At 39.5% G+C, this 19487-nt stretch overlaps 1 protein-coding gene across 4 annotated transcripts in view; it reads right to left on the reverse strand.

Moving 5' to 3' along the window:
* The window catches only part of srpx (sushi-repeat containing protein X-linked), a 77809-nt gene extending 60963 nt beyond the window's left edge, over nt 1-16846 (reverse strand). The window contains exons 1-2 of one of the 4 annotated variants that reach the window (XM_072585115.1): nt 16692-16846; nt 144-215 (exon numbers count right to left, since the gene is read on the reverse strand). Coding sequence is in view for 3 of the 4 variants with exons in the window: in XM_072585112.1 (XP_072441213.1) it covers nt 144-215; nt 16579-16645 (139 nt within the window). In the remaining variant the exon portion in view is untranslated. Of the gene's footprint in view, nt 1-143; nt 216-16056; nt 16168-16578 lie in introns of those variants that run through there. The other 3 variants (XM_072585112.1, XM_072585113.1, XM_072585114.1) reach the window with 3 other exon arrangements.
* Nucleotides 16847-19487: the final 2641 nt, after the last annotated feature.

A 19487-nucleotide genomic window follows, 5' to 3' on the forward strand; every position in this document is an offset into this window, starting at 1 on the left:
AAATTAAGAGAAATTTGATGAGAATTTAAGCACTGAGTGCTGCCAAGTCTGCCAGTGCACACTAGAACCAGTATGATCGCTGTGAACTGAAAAGGACACAACTCCTTTCAAGTTATTTATTAACATGTGAATAAACCATTCACCTTCATATTTAGCGTAACGTGCTTCATTTGCAAAAGCATCTTCATCATCTTCTAATGGGGTGTATCCAGATCCTACAACATAAAATAGAAACTAAAACTGGACAACAAAATTGTGTTTGCAATAATATGTGCAATTACATGCATACATGTAATAAAGAATGTGCATTTATACAGCCCTTTTCATCTCATGATATTCCACATTGGAATCAATTCATTGTTCATAAAACAAGGTGTAGTTATTACAGTAAAACAATGGTGCAGAATTGACCTAGGTATTCTCTCCCACCTTTGTGACATATTTCAATTTAATGTTGTAGTCTTGTCATTACATTGCCATTTTTTGAAGGATAACAATATAATGAACTGTAATCAAATGATCAACTTTATATGTATAATTGTAAACTGTTGTTAGTTAATTCAGTAAAATTCAACAAAAGACAACATAGTTCAATATGAAATATTTGAACTAGGCTAAAACTTCAGCCATCTAAAAAAAATTGTCATATCAGCAATGCAGTGCTTCCAAATACACTCAGGTACGATTAATACCAAAGTTTATGCTTCAGGTCCACTTAAGCCATGGTCAGCTGCATCTGAAGTAGTGACACTGACCATTGTCTGAACTGTGGAAAGCATAACACCGTTTGTTACCTGAAATTAACTGAACATTAATAAATTTGCATTTTCTGAACTCTGGAGATTGCTACCATTGTACGTTATTCCAAAACTGGGAGCACTGATGCAAGATCAATTGTGAATTGAAAGCCTGAGACTGATAAATTGGGCTATGTGGCAATGCCAGGTATATGGAACTTGGTCACAGAATATCTACGAATTCATTGATTGTTGAAGCAAGTTTGAGAGATTCAATAGCTTAACTCTTTCCTAATGTTTGCTTTTAAAAGCCTATTCCTAATGTTTGCTTTTAAAAGCCACATGCCTACCTGAAGACTGAGAAGCACATGAACTCTGATTTCATCTCGTATTTACTCAGGAGTTCTGAGACTCAGCATCCTTAAAGGAAGAGTCTGATCTAGCAGCAGAATAATATTGGGAATTACATGGTGTAGTGCACATTTTGAAAACTCATCATCAGTTTAAAATCATTTCCTGGTCTTATTCCTGTCTAGGTCTTTGCCAGTTCCAGGATTCTCCAAGTTGGCACTGTTCCATTTCTGGTTTTCTGCCTTTTTTCCTTCTTATTCTCTGCCTCCATTTCTCCTTCCTCCTTTAAGACACTCCCTGAAACCTACTTCTTTGTCTAACATTTTGGTCATCTCCCCCATGTTCATTTCAAAGATATATGGCTCGGTGTCAAATTGTGTTTGATGACATTCCTATGGAGCACATCTTTGGATGTTATAAAATGCTGCATAGATACAAGCTGGTGCTACCTTTATAAACCAAAGCCCCATCTAACGAACACAAGCAATGCCTGGAAATTCAATTTGCTCTTCAGACTTATTCAGGAACGATTTCACAACTAATAAATCTCACTCTTTTGCAATTTGCAGAGGATCAGACTTATGGGAATTAAATAACTTTTATCCAAACTTTTCTTAAGTAAATGACAATTGATTCCTGCGTGTCTGCCAACTGGAAAACAAGAGTTTCAGTTATACCGCACCTTTCATAACCTCAGACAGTCCCAAAAGCATTTTACAGCCAAGGAAATAACTGAAATGGGTCACTGTTTTTTTGTTTAATACTGCAGCCAATTTCAGGTATAGTTGATCCTACATACAGCAATAAGACAATGATCAGATAACGGTTTTTTTTTGATACAAGTGATGTTTGTTGAAGGATAAATACTGGTCAGGACATCAGGACTTCATCAACACAGTGCCAGATGAGAGCTTGATTTTACACCTCAGCTGAAACATGGCTTTTCTAACAGTACAGCCATCCCTCATTACTGCACTGGAAAATGGATGGAGGATTCAGGAATTTTTAACAAAGCAAAGTGAAACTAAATCAACAGAAATAAATTATAGCATTTATTTTAACTGTTATTTTATTCTCTTCAGGAAAGAATATTGGCAGCCACAATCAGGAAATCACGCAGCCTCTGTGCCTGTTTAATGTATCTGAATACTTAATGAATTATGGCCATATTTGATTTCTATTGTCACACTTGTCTTGCATACATTATTTGAAAATGCATAAGATGTACAGCTGTACAACCATGCGCAAAGAAAGCCAGGTAGGATTACTTCCAAGATTTGCTGACCCCAATAAATCGAGGGGTTGAGAGGCATGTTCCCCTGATCTATGTGGTTACCAACAATAAAGTATCAGATCTTTAAATACAAGCCAAAACTTGCTAGTATAAAGTTGAGAAATATAAAACTTAGCATTAACTTACACATTAGTCTCTGAAGAGGCAATTTATCCACTAAGCTTGTTGTAATCATTTATTAATCAATGTATTACAGAGATGTCATTGCACACCTCCGGAGCAGTTGGGACATCAACCCAAGCCTCCTAGCTCAGAGTAGGAGACACTACCACTGTGCCACAAGAATCCCAAGATTGTTATATATGCATCTGAAAAAATCTTAAAAGGTTAATATTTGGATTGGCTGTAGTAAGCACCACCCTCAAATATGATGTTATGGGGAGCTGTCAAGAGTAAAGGAGGCTGGAGCTAGCTAGGACCTGGGACTAGTGTGCTCCCAGTTTCTACGTGTCATGTCAGCTACGCTTTTGTAGTCTGTTAATAGTGCAGAAAAGCAATAAGTTTCATACTGTTTACTCAACAAAATCACTCTAGTTATACCAGAGAGGTTGCTGTCTTCATCCAAACTAAACCACCTTGGACCTGAAAACACAAAAAGCTGCTACCAATCTTCCTTTCTAATCTGAGGCTTGCTAATAAACCATGGTAGAGAATAGACCATGGTGAGTAATGATAGCAATAGGTAGAAATTAGAGTAACTAGCTACATTCTATTATTTAACAGTGTTGGGAGCTGGGGGTATGACCCCATTAAGATAATGTACTTCTTCTCCACCTAAACATTGGGTGAGATCATCAGATTGGGTGGAGCTTAATGCAACTTCAACATTAAATCTTTCAGAATTATTACTTAATACAACTTCACCCTCCATGCTCCCCCCATAATTAAAATGTCTACATTCAGATATAGAACTACTTTTACATTTACCACTATGCTATCTCCCAACAAGTCAATATCTTCACATATTAAGGCAGTGTGAAGATTTCACAATTATTTCAGAACATGCTCGCTTCAAATTTGGAAGATTGGTACTCATTGTGGAGCTTCAGGCTGATGTGTCTCTAGGTTCAGATGTATATCTTCTTAAGACGTTAAAGGCATGGCTAATAGGGTAGCAGGCGCATTGATGTTGATTTTTCAACGTTCCCTAGATTCAAAAAAGACTCCATTGGACTGGAAAGAAGCAAACAGAACACATCCATTTAACAAGAAATTCTCAGCAGGTTAATGTGTCATTTCTGATGTGGAGTAGTTAGAATTGATCATTAATGAGATTAATTAATACTAACATTAATAATAACAAAGAGATCATTAATAGCTGCACACAATTCATAAAAGCCAATTAGGAAGAGTCAATGTTTACTGAAATAGAAATCATGTTCAACCACAAGACCATAAGACACAGGCCCACCTAGTTTATTCCAATGAGATTGTGCTGATCTGATGATCCTCAACTTAACTTTCCTGCTTTTTCCCTAAACTCTTGATTCCTTTACTGATTAAAATCTGTCTATCTGACTGGGCAGCCAATCAAGGCCACTTGCCAGTTTTGAGAGTTTAGAACTGAATGCAAGATATTATTTGGATGAACATTACGTTAAAAATGGTGCATAATGTTCTGAAATTTTCACAATTGGAGGATGCCAGCAACATGTTTTGAGAGATACTTCTTACGCGAGCTCCTGTAATGGGTTCTCAAATGTAGGAGGTTTTAGATGCTACCCTTTAGTTTGTTTATAAAGTTCAAAAGAATAGTAAAAAGTATTTTAGAAGCACAAACTCGCATTTGTGATGAGGCAGTAAAATACAGTATTTTCCTTAGTGAAAATATTGGAAGAAATTCTAAAAAAATAGGGTTCAGCAGCAATATCAACCAAGTGTACATCAATATGAGACTGTCACTATGACACAAATTACACTCAACAGAATATGTGAATGAAAAAAGACTCAGTATTGATACTGCAGTTTTTAAACAGATCCTGGAGAAATCTCCAATTGAAATCGGTGGATAGCAGCAGTCATATGATTATTTTACAAAGAAAAGGAGAAAAGTCGAAGAAACTGTTTGACGTACCATAAAAATTGGATTATTTAATGTGCGAAGAAAATAAATGGAAGTCGAATATTTAGAAAGTAAAAGGGATGTTACTTATCATGCAAAATGGCTTGAAGGGATGCCTGAGACGTAATGGAATGAGGAAACAAGTAATGGAAACATTGATTTAGAGTTGTATAAATGTGAGGATGCAGTAATCAATGAGATGAGATTTTTATAGAGTGTGGTTAGCTGATGTAAAGCTCTCACTAAAAATATAGGCTTGTCCCCTGTTTATATACAATTATTATTTAATGTACAACAAGGCTGTATTCAAACAGTGGACAAACCATAAGAAAGTGAAGTTATGCAGCAGCAGCCCCTACAGGAAATTACTCCACGCTAACTAGAATACATAAAGTGAATTTTCTCAATATGGTTAAAAGTCTAAGGGTTGGTCTTTGTCATTGGCAGAAGAATAAGTTAAGACTGGTGAGTCTTAACAAGAAGAAACACTTGTCTTATATAACAGTGATAATTTATTGCACGATAGCAATAGGAACAAATTAAATTGACGAGTTAGGCATAATAACTTAAGATGATCAAGAGAAGGTCTCTTCTGATCCTATCAGACTCCTGTGTAAGTCTGATCCATTTCCACCTGGAAATTCTATGACATCATCATATTGGATGGAGCTTAGCGCAGCCTCAACATTAAATCTTTCTGAACCATTATCTTATATAAACGAAGGCCACTGACCACAACCAGTTATTAATAGAGATGTACAGCATTGAAACAGACCCTTCGGTCCAACCCATCCGTGCCAACCAGATATCCCAACCCAATCTAGTCCCGCCTGCCAGCACCCAGCCCATGTCTCTCCAAACCCTTCCTACTCATATACCCATCCAAATGCCTCTTAAATGTTGCAATTGTACCAGCCTCCACCACTTCCTCTGGTAGCTCATTCCATACACGTACCACCCTCTGCGTGAAAACATTACCCCTTAGCTCTCTTTTATATCTTTCTCCTCTCACCCTAAACCTATGCCCTCTAGTTCTGGACTCCCCGACCCTAGGAAAAAGACTTTGCCTATTTACCCTATCCATGCCCCACATAATTTTGTAAACCTCTATAAGGTCACCCCTCAGCCTCCGAAGCTCCAGAGAAAATACTCCCAGCCTATTCAGCCTCTCCCTATAGCTCAAATCCTCCAACTCTGGCAACATCCTTGTAAATCTTTTCTGAACCCTTTCAAGTTTCACAACAATTTTCCGATAGGAAGGAGACTGGAACTGCATGCATTATTCCAACAGTGGCCTAACCTGTACAGTGGTCCAGTACAGCTGCAACATGACCTCCCAACTCCTGTACTCAATACTCTGACCAATAAAGGAAAGCATACCAAACACCTTCTTCACTATCCTATCTAGCTGCGACTCCACTTTCAAGGAGCTATGAACCTGCACTCCAAGGTCTCTTCGTTCAGCAACACTCCCTAGAACCTTACTATCAAGTGTATAAGTCCTGCTAAGATTTGCTTTCCCAAAATGCAGCACCTTGCATTTATCTGAATTAAACTCCATCTGCCACCTCTCAGCCCATTGGCCCATCTGGTCAAGATCCTGTTGTAATCTGAGGTAACCCTCTTTGCTGTTCACTACACCTCCAATTTTGGTGTCATCTGCAAACTTACTAACTGTACCTCTTATGCTCACATCCAAATCATTTATGTAAATGACAAAAAGTAGAGGGCCCAGCACCGATCCTTGTGGCACTCCAAACACCACCACCTGTGACCCCCCAAACCTGATATATTGTTTCCTGCTTCAAAATATTTATACTGGCAACTGCTTTCCCTTCTATGACCAAAATGGTGTAAAAGTTTGTTTAACAATAATTTATTTCAGATATCATTGTTAAAAGGAGTTCCAGCCTTGTTTTTGTGACTGATGAAATGGTCTCCAGGCTTCAATATATGTAATCCACATAAAGGCTTACCAACATTGAATCAGATTTCATACTGGCAACAGCTTCTATTGTTAGCAGTACTGCAGTCCTTTACATCTGGAACTTTGATCCAAATCTAAACTTCAGCTGTAATCTACTTATATGTGAAGACAAGAATCTCCAGATCCATTTTGTCTGTAAAGGTATCTAGTTCTGGAGCTCACCACACTCCAAAACTTGAAACTTGTTGAGGAATTGCCATTTGGGATTCTTCCATATTAATCAGGATGCCAGAATATCTAAAACTGGAGACATAAAGTTGGACAGCTCGCTTGGCTCCTTTCAGAGAATAAACTGTAACAACCCACTCAGTTGGAAAAGTACACAACAGTTCCCCCAGATAGAGGCACTACAGTTATCACGCAGAGACTTCATGAGGACTTCTGACTAAAAATATTTAAAGCCTTGAATAATGTTATAGTAAATTTTGTAAAGTGAAACATGGTTCACAGGAATGATTAGCAATTAAAAATTGAAATGGATCCACAGAAGGAGAAACTGAAACAAAAAGCTGGATCAGAGGTTGGTTGAAAGGAACACTTTAAAGGAGCAGAAAGAGGTGGGTTTGGGGAGGGAAGAGATGGTAATTACAGATTTTAGGATCAAGATGGCTGAACATGTCAGGACACATAAATGTCTGTGTATGTATGCATGCACATGAGAAGACAAGGACGATAACAGTAAAATTGAGCTGCTGCTGCACTACGGTAAAAAATATGGGGATGGCGGTGAGTGGGGGAGTATTAGCTAGAGTTCTGGTAGCAAAGCGTTTTGATGAGCACAAGTCATTGGACAGAGCAAAGGAGAGACCAACAAGAACAACACTGGAATTATTGTCTACTAGTAAACAAAAGAAATAGATGAAAATATCACAAGCAAATGATCTATACCACTCAACTACTCATATTATGAAATAAAGCATTTAGCAATAAGAGGCTTTCAGCATCTGCTCTGATCTCCCACCTCCTTCTTTCACAGGTCTCTGACATATGTTACACAAACTAAATTCTGGCTGGCTTATAGTAAAAATGTTCAAAAGTATCTCCATGAAGACGTGTTATCACTACTTTTACAACGGGATGCAGCATTGTATGATGGTATTGTCAGATCCGTTCCACTCTACATGAGCTGGTAGAAACTCCACACAGATTGACACTTGGGTTTACAGATTTAAGGTCTACCACAGCTTGATGCTGCTCCACATAAGTCCCAGTTAGAATCAGGGCAACACTTTGCTATTTTCTCTTTTTACCCAGCTGACAAACACAATATTGCTGCATTGCCAGAATGCTCAGGTTTTAGACACTAAAGTGATTAATTTCCAATGAAAATTATGATTCATTTCTAGATGCATCAAATATCTGTCATACAATATCAGCATCAGTAGACAAAAGTGAAAGTTATTAACTCCTGACAATTATTTAGAAGAACCTTTTTTATATGTGTCAGGCCTCTTAAAAGGTACTGTTCCTTGCCACTTTCAGCTTTTAAAACAGCTTTAGCTTCATATCAACAAATGACAAAAATTCTCAAACTAATTGAAACCATTGATGCTGCACATCATTTTCCTCTCCAGAATGTTTAATTCACCATCTACCCGCTTTCAATCTCAGCACCCAATATTCCTGAGAAAAGTCCATGAGCAGGTATTCTTTGGGTTAAGGAATGGGAAATGCAAGAAGTCAGTAACATGCACCTTGTGACAAACCCCCTCTATTGAAAGGCAGCTACTGAAGTAGTGAACAGTGAGAGTGCTCCTTACTAAACAGGTTCCAAACAAGCCAAGACCCCTGTGCAGTCAACGTCTATTGCTGAAGCCTCAATACAAGCTCCTTTTGTACTTGAAAGACAAACTATGCTGCACAAAACCAAACAGATGTCTCACGTACAGCCCAAGTGGCGGAATAATCATCCTAAACTCAGCAAATGAGGAGGCAGGTCATTTGCATTTGGTAAATAAGTAAAAAATGGGAGCAAAACTACAATTCAGAAGATTTTAAGTGCACTAAAATGTGGGATCACTGCCAGGTGGAAATCACACAGCAGCTTGCGTTTGTTTGGAATTTAGAATAACTGCACCTTCTTAAACGTGCAATTATTATAAACCAAAAGTTACTCTTTGTTCCAACAAAGCAAATGAAGTTTGGGCAAGAGCATCCCAACTAACACTTTATAACCTGTTAGACTCAACATTGTTCAAGTCAATGTTAGATCATATACACAGGTTCAATTTTTCCAGAAACCAGGTGCTGAAAATACTTCTGCTGCTACTGTTCACAGCTCCTTCTGACTCAGCTTCAGTTGCTTTATTTCTCCCCTAACTTGTAAAAATGAAGTTACCATAGTCCTAATGGATTACAGGTCTTCTCTCTCATTACAAAGAGTTAACTGATAGTGGGTTTAACCTGACAATAGAATATCCTTGATTGACACGTGTACTCCAGTACAGAAGTATAGGAGTACAGTGAAACATTTTCACATGATGGCAGCCTTTAATGACGCCATCTTAGGTATAAGTACCTTGGTGCAAATATCAGATACAAAAGCAAATTAAAAAAGAAACGCATTACTACAGTGTCTAAAAAATAGGTTAGAAATAAGATAGTTATAACAGTTAAAGGATTTACATGATAGGTAAAGCGTTTCAAATAGCAGCAGCTCAGCAGGTAGTCTGGCCACGGATGCCAGTCACAAATGTCCCACCCGTCTTCAGCCTCCAGTCCGCTCCTTGAGGGTTACTATACCTCTGATGAGCAGAGAAGTTGAGAAGGAAAACTTCTTTATAACCTTCATTATAACCTCAACCAGCACGGAAATTGATCCTATGCTGTTGGCATTGTTTTCCAACACAAACCACCTACCAACCCAACTAAGCTAACTAATTCCCCTTTAAAGGGAAAGTAGCCATAATCTCAAAGGACTGTTCTCTCATCAGACAGAGGCAACTGGTAGTGGTTTAAGCTGAGAGTCACCACATTTCGGACGAGGGAAGAGATTGAGAAATAGAGTCCTTCCTGGTAACCTCAGGTGGTGTGGGATTTTAAATCTGCACTGTTAGCAGCACTGCACATTGCAATCCAGCTGTCCAACCAACTGAGCAAAACAATTACTCTTAGTACCTTGGAGTATTATCAATTTTGCTATTGAATTTCATCAACCTCCTACCTTATCAGAGACTTTCCCTTTTGCTCTTTCATCGCCACTGCCCTTTTCCCTGCCTCTGTACTTAAATACTGTTTCATTTCCAACAAATTTCAGTTCTAATCCTGTTTCTTTCTTCACAGATATTGTCTAATTCGTTGACTATTTCTCACATTTGCTATTGTTGTATGGTTTTTTTCATGTATGTAATTACTGTTAACATTACCAACTTCAAATTAGCCAATAATTTCACATTCTTAGAATGCTCTTCAAGAAACAGAACGAGAAACCCCACAGAACAGTCATAGAGTCATAGAGATGTACAGCATGGAAACAGACCCTTTGGTCCAACCCGTCCATGCCAACCAGATATCCCAACCCAATCTAGTCCCACCTGCCAGCACCCGGTCCATATCCCTCCAAACCCTTCCTCTTCATATACCCATCCAAATGCCTCTTAAATGTTGCAACTGTACCAGCCTCCACCACATCCTCTAGCAGATGATTCCATACACGTACCACCCTCTGCGTGAAAACATTGCCCCTTAGGTCTCTTTTATCTCTTTCCCCTCTCACCCTAAACCTATGCCCTCTAGTTCTGGAGTCCCTGACCCCAGGGAAAACAGTTTGTCTATTTATCCTATCCATGCCCCTCATTATTTTGTAAACCTCTATAAGGTCACCCCTCAGCCTCCGACGCTCCAGGGAAAACAGCCACAGCCTGTTCAGCCTCTCCCTATAGCTCAGATCCTCCAACCCTGGCAACATCCTTGTAAAACTTTTCTGAATCCTTTCAAGTTTCACAACATCTTTCTGATAGGAAGACCAGAATTGCATGCAATATTCCAACAGTGACCTAACCAATGTTCTGTACAACTGCAACATGACCTCCCAACTCCTGTACTCAACACTCTGACCAATAAAAGAAAACATACCAAATGCCTTCTTCACTATCTTATCTACCTGCAATTCCACTTTCAAGGAGCTATGAACCTGCACTCCAAGGTCTCTTTGTTCAGCAACACTTCCTAGAACCTTTCCATTAAGTGTATAAGTTCTGCTAAGATTTGCTTTCCCAAAATGCAGCACCTCACATTTATCTGAATTAAACTCCATCTGCCACTTCTCAGCCCATTGGCCCATCTGGTCCAGATCCTGTTGTAAGCTGAGATAACCCTCTTCGCTGTCCACTACACCTCCAATTTTGGTGTCATCTGCAAACTTACTAACTGTACTTCTTATGCTCACACCCAAATCATTTATGTAAATGACAAAAAGTACTCCAAAAATGACAAATCCTTGTGGCACTCCACTGGTCACAGGCCTCCACTCTCAAAAACAACCCTCCTCCACCACCCTCTGTCTTCTACCTTTGAGCCAGTTCTGTATCCAAATGGCTAGTTCTCCCTGTATTCCGTGAGATCTAACCTTGCTAATCAGTCTCCCATGGGGAACCTTGTCGAATGCCTTACTGAAGTCCATATAGATCACATCTACTGCTCTGCCCTCATCAATCTTCTTTCTTACTTCTTCAAAAAACTCAATCAAGTTTGTGAGACATGATTTCCCATGCACAAAGCCATGTTGACTATCCTGAATCAGTCCTTGCTTTCCAAATACATGTACATCCTGTCCCTCAGGATTCCCTCCAACAACTTGCCCACCACTGAGGTCAGACTCTATAGTTCCCTGGCTTGTCTTTACCGTCCTTCTTAAACAGTGGCACCACGTTTGCCAACCTCCAGTCTTCTGGCACCTCACCTGTGACTATTGATGATACAAATATCTCAGCAAGAGGCCCAGCAATCACTTCTCTAACTTCCCATAGAGTTCGCGGGTACACCTGATCAGGTCCTGGGGATTTATCCACTTTTAACCATTTCACAACATCCAGTACATCCTCCTCTGTAATCAGATCATTTTGCAAGATGTCACCATCTATTTCTCTACAGTCTATATCTTCCATATCCTTTTCCACAGTAAATACTGATGCAAAATATTCATTTAGTTTCTCCCTCATTTTCTGTGGCTCCACACAAAGTTTTCTTGCTGATCTTTGAGGGGCCCTATTCTCTCCCTAGTTAAAGGATTTTCAATGCAGCTGTTGTGCTTTATAAACCCTGCTGTCCCTATCCTATGCGTCTCATTCATTACTGCTGTTCTTACTGGTCAATATGCCTCAAACTTAAAATTCTCATCCTTCTTTCTGGTTTCACTTCTCGTCTAGTCACAGAATGCCCAAGAACTCGGAATTGTTTTGACTCCAACCACTAGTGCAACTTTACCTCCCTCCCACTGTCCAGGAACAAATTGTGGAATTCTCTCCCTAAGCTTACCTGCCTGCACCTTCTCCTTTTTAAACGGTCATCAAAACAACCACTTTAACAGTCCATTGTGACCATTTCAAAAATCCCGATCTTTGGTTCTATTTCTTGAAAATCTATTTATGTGTTCGTGAAATGGCTTCTGCTTTTAAATGCTAAAGGCACGATACTAATACAAGTCGTTTTGGACCACAAGAAGGAAATCAGTTCTATTGCTGCTTCCTCAGTTGCAAGTAAAGCCTCCATATCACTTACTCTAATTTGAGAAGAGTGGTGCTGGAAAAACACAGCAGGTCAGGCAGCATCCGAGGAGCAGGAGAATCAATGTTTTGGGGATAGGCCCTTCATTCAGGCTTCTGCTTGAAACACCGATTCTCCTGCTCCTCGGACGCTGCCTGACCTGCTGTGCTTTTCCAGCGTCACACTTTTCAACTCTGAACTCCAGCATCTGCAGTCCTCACTTTCTTCTCCAGTTACTCTAATTGCTAACTGTCTGTCAGACATCTTTTTGCCCTTTTATGACAAACCACAACTTAAAACTTAAAATGCAATTTTAAAAAATTGGTTAAAAAGCTTTGCCAGCCTTCACACGATGGAGGTTCCTTGTGCTGCCAGCAGCAGGGTATTCAGCATGGGGTTACATCAGGAATGGATGGAGACAGGGAAATGATTGGTATATGCACAGTTCTACCATCAGTGACCTTTCAGAATGGAATTTTTGCAGTGATGATTCAGTGGCAACAGCAACACAGTTACCTCTTTCTGCTTAGCTCATGGTTTGAGAATCAGTCTGGACTGCGGGAATTGATGTCTTAACCAGGCATCCTTACATAGAACATCTTTGTAGATTGTGACAAGGATGTATTATGATTTATATGGTTGTTACACACAGATTCAAAGTTTTATGTTGGATTGTGAATACAAATGTTAACCTATTCCTTTACAATCAAATTAAATCTGTAATCATGTCACAAGTACAATCCAGGGAATATTTTATATCAGATCGTGTCATTTGATCAGACAACCAGCTGTCTGTACCAACTTGCCACTGACAACACAAAATATTACATTAAATTAAAATAAGCCATTATGTTTGGAAGAAAACATTTGGAATGCAGTATGTTTAACATGGTCTCAGGATTCAGGTGGTTTTGGTATGGACGCACCTGGTTACAATGACCAGATTGCCAAAAGACCAGAATTTTTTGGATGCATCATCATCTGTTCTACCATTTAAGTAACTCCTGCCCTCCATCTGTCACTGAACATTCCCTTTTATTCTTTTCTCCTCTTCCTGCTTTCCTTCCTCTTTACTCTTAATGCCTGTTATGTCCTTTTCAGTTCTGATGATGGGACATAAAATTGAAATGTTAACTCCTTTTCCCCTCTCTAAATGCTGCCTGACCTTCCAACTATGTCCAGTACTTTCTGGTTATAGTTTTAATTTCCAGTAGCCACAAAATTTTGTCCTTGGCAAGGTTTACCCACTAGCATTTTCTTAGAAGACAGCATATAGGTAATGATGTTCCCATAAAATGCTATTTTTATCTCTTCTTTCCCTTTGGCTTGCTGCAGTGAATCTTGTAGTTGGTTTATCCTGAAGTGATATTGTCCCGGTAGTACAGGAGACATATACTGAATTCACTGGCAGGTAAACAATCACCGCTACTCCAGCTGAAGCTTTACTTACAAAACAGCCAGGGTGGTTATCATTACATAGAAAGGACAATGCACTTGGAAATTACAGTCGCAATAACTTGCAGAAACACAAACATTGCAAGGTTAGAAGAAGAGTGACCAAATATTTGATTATAAAGGTTATTTAGACACAAAGGTAGAATTGGATGCTAAAGATTCCTGGATATTACATGTTAAGGACAGATAGCAATGGAGAAAAGAGGATTAAGGAAACAATTATAATGCTGCAGAATGGGGATGTCCAAGAGGAGTCAAGGATGCAATCTGTTTTGTTAGAGCCACAAAAAAAATGTAATTGCCTCACAAATTAGAGTCAAACATTCAAAAAAAAAGTTACAAAAATTGACTACCTTGAAAGATGACAAAACAGAGGAAGATAGGAATGTGGGTAGGCCATTCAGCCTATAAAGATTGCACTATCATTAACATAAATAATGTTTTTTGAACATTTCAATGCCTTTTACCTGCACAGTCCCCAAAATTCTTTACAACATTGATAATCAAAAACATTATCAACTCCACCTGAAACATACTAAATAGAGAATGCAAAAGATTCATGCTCCACTGAGAAAAACAACCTTTCACCGAGCAACTTTATTTATAAATTGTGCCCAACCAGGAGAAATATCTTAGCTGCAGCTACCCTGTCTATGCCTTTAAGTATTTTGTGGATTTCAATTAGGTCATCACTCATTCTTTGAAACCTTAGAGAACACTGACCTAGTTTGTCCAATCTCTCTTCATAGGGCAGTTCCACTTTTGCAGGATCAAGCCTGGTGAACCTTTGCTGAACTCACTTCGTGGAAGCAATAACCTTCCTGAGGTGAAGAGACCAAAACTGCACACAGTACTCAAGGTGAAATCTAACTAGTCTCATATACAATAGATGAAAGACTTCACTACCCCTGTAGTTAAGTTCTCCTGTGATAAAGGTGAACATTGCATTAGCCTTCCTAATAGCTTGCTGTATGTCAACCTCCGTGACGGACTGACAAAGCACCTAGTCCTTCTCCACATCTCAACCTTTTACCATTCAAGAAATAGTCTGTACTAGTTACTCCTACCAAAGTAGATAACCTCACATTTTTCCACAATATATTCCATCGCCTAGGTCTGACCCACTCACTAAATCATCCAAAATCTCTTAGGTTATTTTACATCTTCGACACAACACAAATTCCTGCTTCGCTCTGTGTTATCTATAACTTTGGACATATTACATTTGGTCTCCACAATCAAATTATTGATACATATTATAAACAACTAGGACCCAAGTTCTAATCCTTCTGGTACCCCACTAGTCACAAGTCCGCCAATGCAAAATGACCCAGTTATTCCTACCTTGTTTCCTGTCTGTTAGCCAATCAAATCCATGCCTGTACATTACCTTTCATCCAATGTGTTTTAACTTTGATAATCAATCTCTTGCAGGGGACCTTATCAAAACCTCTCTGTAAATGCAAGCATATTCTCCTTTATCTATTTTGTTCATAGCATCCAAAAGAAACACCAAGATTGTCAAACATGATTTCTCATCTACAAATCCATGTTGACTACATTACACAGTTCTGGAGCAGGTAGGATTTACAATGGCGCATGTGCTAACAGCGTCATGGCATTGCAGTGGGGAGAAGTCATGTGACGAAAACTTTTAATGCACTTAAACACAGCTGGCAATCTGAGGCGTCATGATGGCTCAGTGGTTAGCACAACTGCCTCACAGCACCAGGGTCCCTGGTTTGATGTTAGCCTAGGGTGACTGTGTGGAGTTTGTACGTTCTCCTTCTGTCTGCATGGGTTTCCTCCTACAGTCCAAAGATGTGCAGGTCAGGTCAATTGGTCATGCTAAATTGCCCATATTGTTAGGTGCATTAGTCAGAGGGAAATGGGTTGGTGTGGACTTGTTGGTCCAAAAGGCCTGTTCCACACTGTAGGTAATCTAATCAAATTTCAGCCTTGGAGTTTGCAGTGATCAGACAGCCACGTTAGATTTTAAGATCAATTTGAAAATCTTAATTTCAGTGCATTTTGGGATGAGGGAGGGCAGGGAACAAGAGTGGGCAAACACAGCTAAGTTCTAAACTCTGACAACTGGAAAATGCAAGTTTACTAGCACTTTTGTCCACTTTTTAAAGGATTTAAAAAGAAATATGAAAGCGAATGCTGAAGAAACTCAGTATCTGCGGAGAGAGAAAATGAGAGCTAATGTTTCCAGTCTAGTATGACTCCTTCAGAACTGCACATCTTAACAATGAAATTAAACTTTTGTGGGTGTCCCAATTCAACAAGTTTTCACTTAGCATTTCCACATTATCTCGCAAGTTTACAGCTATGCATACAGAGCTATTTTCGGTGCGGGACATGGAATTGTGTATGTACACATTGTAATTCAACGCTGGCTGTAACTGCTTCTGGAGTGCCTCTTTCTGAAGGGGAACAATGCCACGCTTTAGGCGCTGCTTACTGTACTGTGAGAAGTGGCCTCGGGACGCACGCCTCGCATAAAGAGATGCCATTTCCTCTAGAAACGCACATTTCTGTCAGTCCCTTCTGAAAACCGAATGCTCAATACATTCCGGTGGATTTTCTCCCCACGCAATTACAAACCAGCACCAACTTCTGAAACTGCACAAAGTCATTAACCCAATCCCCACCCCCTCCCTGCAGCCACAAGCACCAAAAGGCAGGGCATGCAAAAAAAAACTCTCCCTTTCAAGTTTACTCGCTTTAAAGTAGTTGGGATTTGAAGTTTTTTTTTGGAGGGGGGGATGTGGCTTTTGCGTTTTCCCTTCAAATCGGTCTAACCCCCGGAAAGGCTCGCAGCCAGCCTTGGATCCACCATCTAACCCCATTTTCCTGCAGGGAGCTGTTGTGCACGCCAGCGATAAATGAATCAAGACCGACCTTGTCCTTTAAAAAAATACAAGAAACACAAATTTTGCAAAGGGAAACTTATCCGGGACCACACAAAGACACAACGACCTACCTCCGTAAGCCTCCGCTGTGAAGATGCACACAGTAGACAGAAAAATGCATTTGATTGGAATGTCCATTCTGAGCGCGGCTAATTTCCCCTCAACGTATAAAGAAAAAACTTACATTAAACTGCTCCGACTAAACGCCGCCTTTCCCGGAAACCACTTTTCCAAGCCAGTCCCAAAAAATACCTGATCACAGCCGGCAATGTCCAACTGCTGTGCCCAGCGAATTAACGCTCTACAACTAATAACGATAGTGAATGTGAGTGAATGGGGACAGTCTTCAGTATTAACTGATACTTCAGTAGCTGTCACAATTTCCCAGAGCACTGGGAAAACATGTTTCTGCATTTTCAAACAGTATACTGTAGATGTAATGTTTGAAAAAAAATCAGTTTAGTACAGGAAATTACATTTTTTATTCAATCTTTAAAGGCATAACTAAGTTTCTAATTACATTGGATTTTATATACACACACGCCGTAATTTATTTTTTCTAATCATACTGCGGTCCAGCAAGCACAGTCCGCTTTCTCCTATCTTAATCAGAGATTTTGAACTCTGCTCTCATCCACATATCTTTTGACTGTGACTAAATCATTAGCAACAACACATGTGCTGGCAGCCACTAAACAAAAGGCAATTTAATTGTGAATTGCTTTCAAAATCTTTAGACATTCCAAATTAATGGTTAATCAAGACTTTTTTAAGAACATCGGATTTGTAAGAAAACATGTCCACAGAAAATAGTATACATTGTAATATTCACAAGGTTGTATTACAAATACACCACTGGTGCATGGGATGACAGCCTTGGTGTTATCGTCCTGATGCTTTTGTTCAGCCAAGTTCTCAGGCTCTTTGCGTTGAAATGGTACTGTCCCTTTCTGGGCCAGAAAACCTGAGTTCAAGTCCACTTGATCCAGATGTGTGTATCAACATCTCAGTACAGGTCAATTAAGATTACTGTAGCGAAGCCTTATCTCAGTCTATTTTGAGATGTTTACCAGCAACAGCTTTACTTTAATGTATATAACTACCTCAAGGCAAATCAAAGATCGCAATACAATGGATGTTGGGTGGAGGTAGCTGATAAAGGTATCCAAAATGGATTTTAAAAATGATTTTACAGACATAAAAAAATTCTTTTTAACTGTGCTAAGACCACATAGGAAGCAACTCACCAACATATCTTCAAGGATAGTCAGGGATGAGCAACAGTGCTGGCCTTGCTAGTCTTCACTGCTTACTCTGTTCCAAAGGAAAACATTCATTGTCTATCCAGTTATTTTTTCATAGCTAAACATAGCCATTCCTGGAAACATCTGTGTAAATATCTTTTATACCCCTCCAGTGCAATCACATCCTTCCTGTAATGTTGTGACCAGAGTTTTGCACACACTCCAGCTGAGGTTTCACCTGATGTTATTTACAATTCCATCACAGCCTCCCTTTTTTGATATTCTTCACCCCAGCTAATTTAAGGAAAGTATCCAACATGCCTTCTGAACAAGTTTATCTCATGTTACCTTCAGGGGTCTGTGGGCATGCATAACAAGATCTGTGTTGGTATACATTTCTCAGTATTAAGTCTCACCTGCTCCAGAGGTGTATAATAACATTTCTGATCATTCACTGTGTATTCCCTTGCCTGGCTTGCTTTCCACAAACAAATTACTGCAATTTGGATTCCATTTGCCATTTTTCTGTCTATCTAACCAGTCCATTGATATTTTCTCATAGTTTACAACTTAATATCATCCTTAATATCAACCATACAGCCAATGTCATCATTGGCAAACCTCTTAAATATGCCCCTGACATTTAAGTCTAAATCAATAACATATACCTTGAAAAAAAAACAAGGGACCTAATATTGAGCCCCGTAGAAAGCCGTTGAAAACAACATTCCAGTGAAAAAAGATCCGTCAGCTACTAACCCTTACTTCATGCCACTGAGCCAAACCTGGGTCCAACTTTCCACCTGAGCCTGGATTCTATGGGCTGTACGTTTCTGGAAGTGGACAGTCAGATTAGGATGCCAACAAATTCCACAGCATGGGACCAAAGCAGTTGAAGGCATAACCATTTTCAGGTAAACGAACTATGTAAATGCTATGGTTACAAGAGAATCTCTGAGATTTTATATTCTGAAACAAATACCTCACCAAAATTTCTCTGTTATCTACCATGCAGGTCAGGTGTCTGATGGAATAGCTTCCGTTGGCCTGGATGGATGCAGCTGGAACAGCATGCACGATGTAACACAAAGCTTGGTCGGCCCTCCATCCACCATATGGCTACAGTGTGCAGAAACAGATAACACCTGAAATACTGAATAATGTGTATGCCCATTTTGACAGTCTCTCTCGTGAAGTCATTTTATTAGATTTCTGAATTTCATATTTTCACAAACTGAAATGATGACCTTTTACCAAAATCCAGAGCAGTGAAAGTTGATTTGTTGTTTTAATTTACTCATGGGATGTCGATGTTGCTGGCTGGGCCAGTGTTTGTTCCCATCCTCAACTGCCTCTGAGGAGGTGATAAACTGCCTTCCTGAATGACTGCAGTCCATGTGGTGCAAGTACACAGTGTATTATGGAGGGAATTCCAGGATTTTGACCTAGCTACAGTGAATTACCGTTCCAAGACAGAACGTTTTGTTTCCATGTTATCTGCAGTCCTCATCCTCCTACGTGACAGAAGTAAATTGTTTGGAAGGTATTGTTGGAGAAGCCTGAAGTTCTGCAATTCATTTTGTCGATAACATATACTGATGCTATTTAACATCAGTAGTGGTTGCTTTGTTCAGGATGGTGCTGAAGTTCTTGATTGTTGTCAGAGCTGAAGCCTTCCAGGTAAGCAGTGAATATTCCATCATGCATCCAACTTGTGCCTTGTAGATAGTGGATAG

Source organism: Chiloscyllium punctatum, chromosome 15 (genome assembly GCF_047496795.1).
Source record: "Chiloscyllium punctatum isolate Juve2018m chromosome 15, sChiPun1.3, whole genome shotgun sequence".
NCBI classification, from domain to species: domain Eukaryota; kingdom Metazoa; phylum Chordata; class Chondrichthyes; order Orectolobiformes; family Hemiscylliidae; genus Chiloscyllium; species Chiloscyllium punctatum.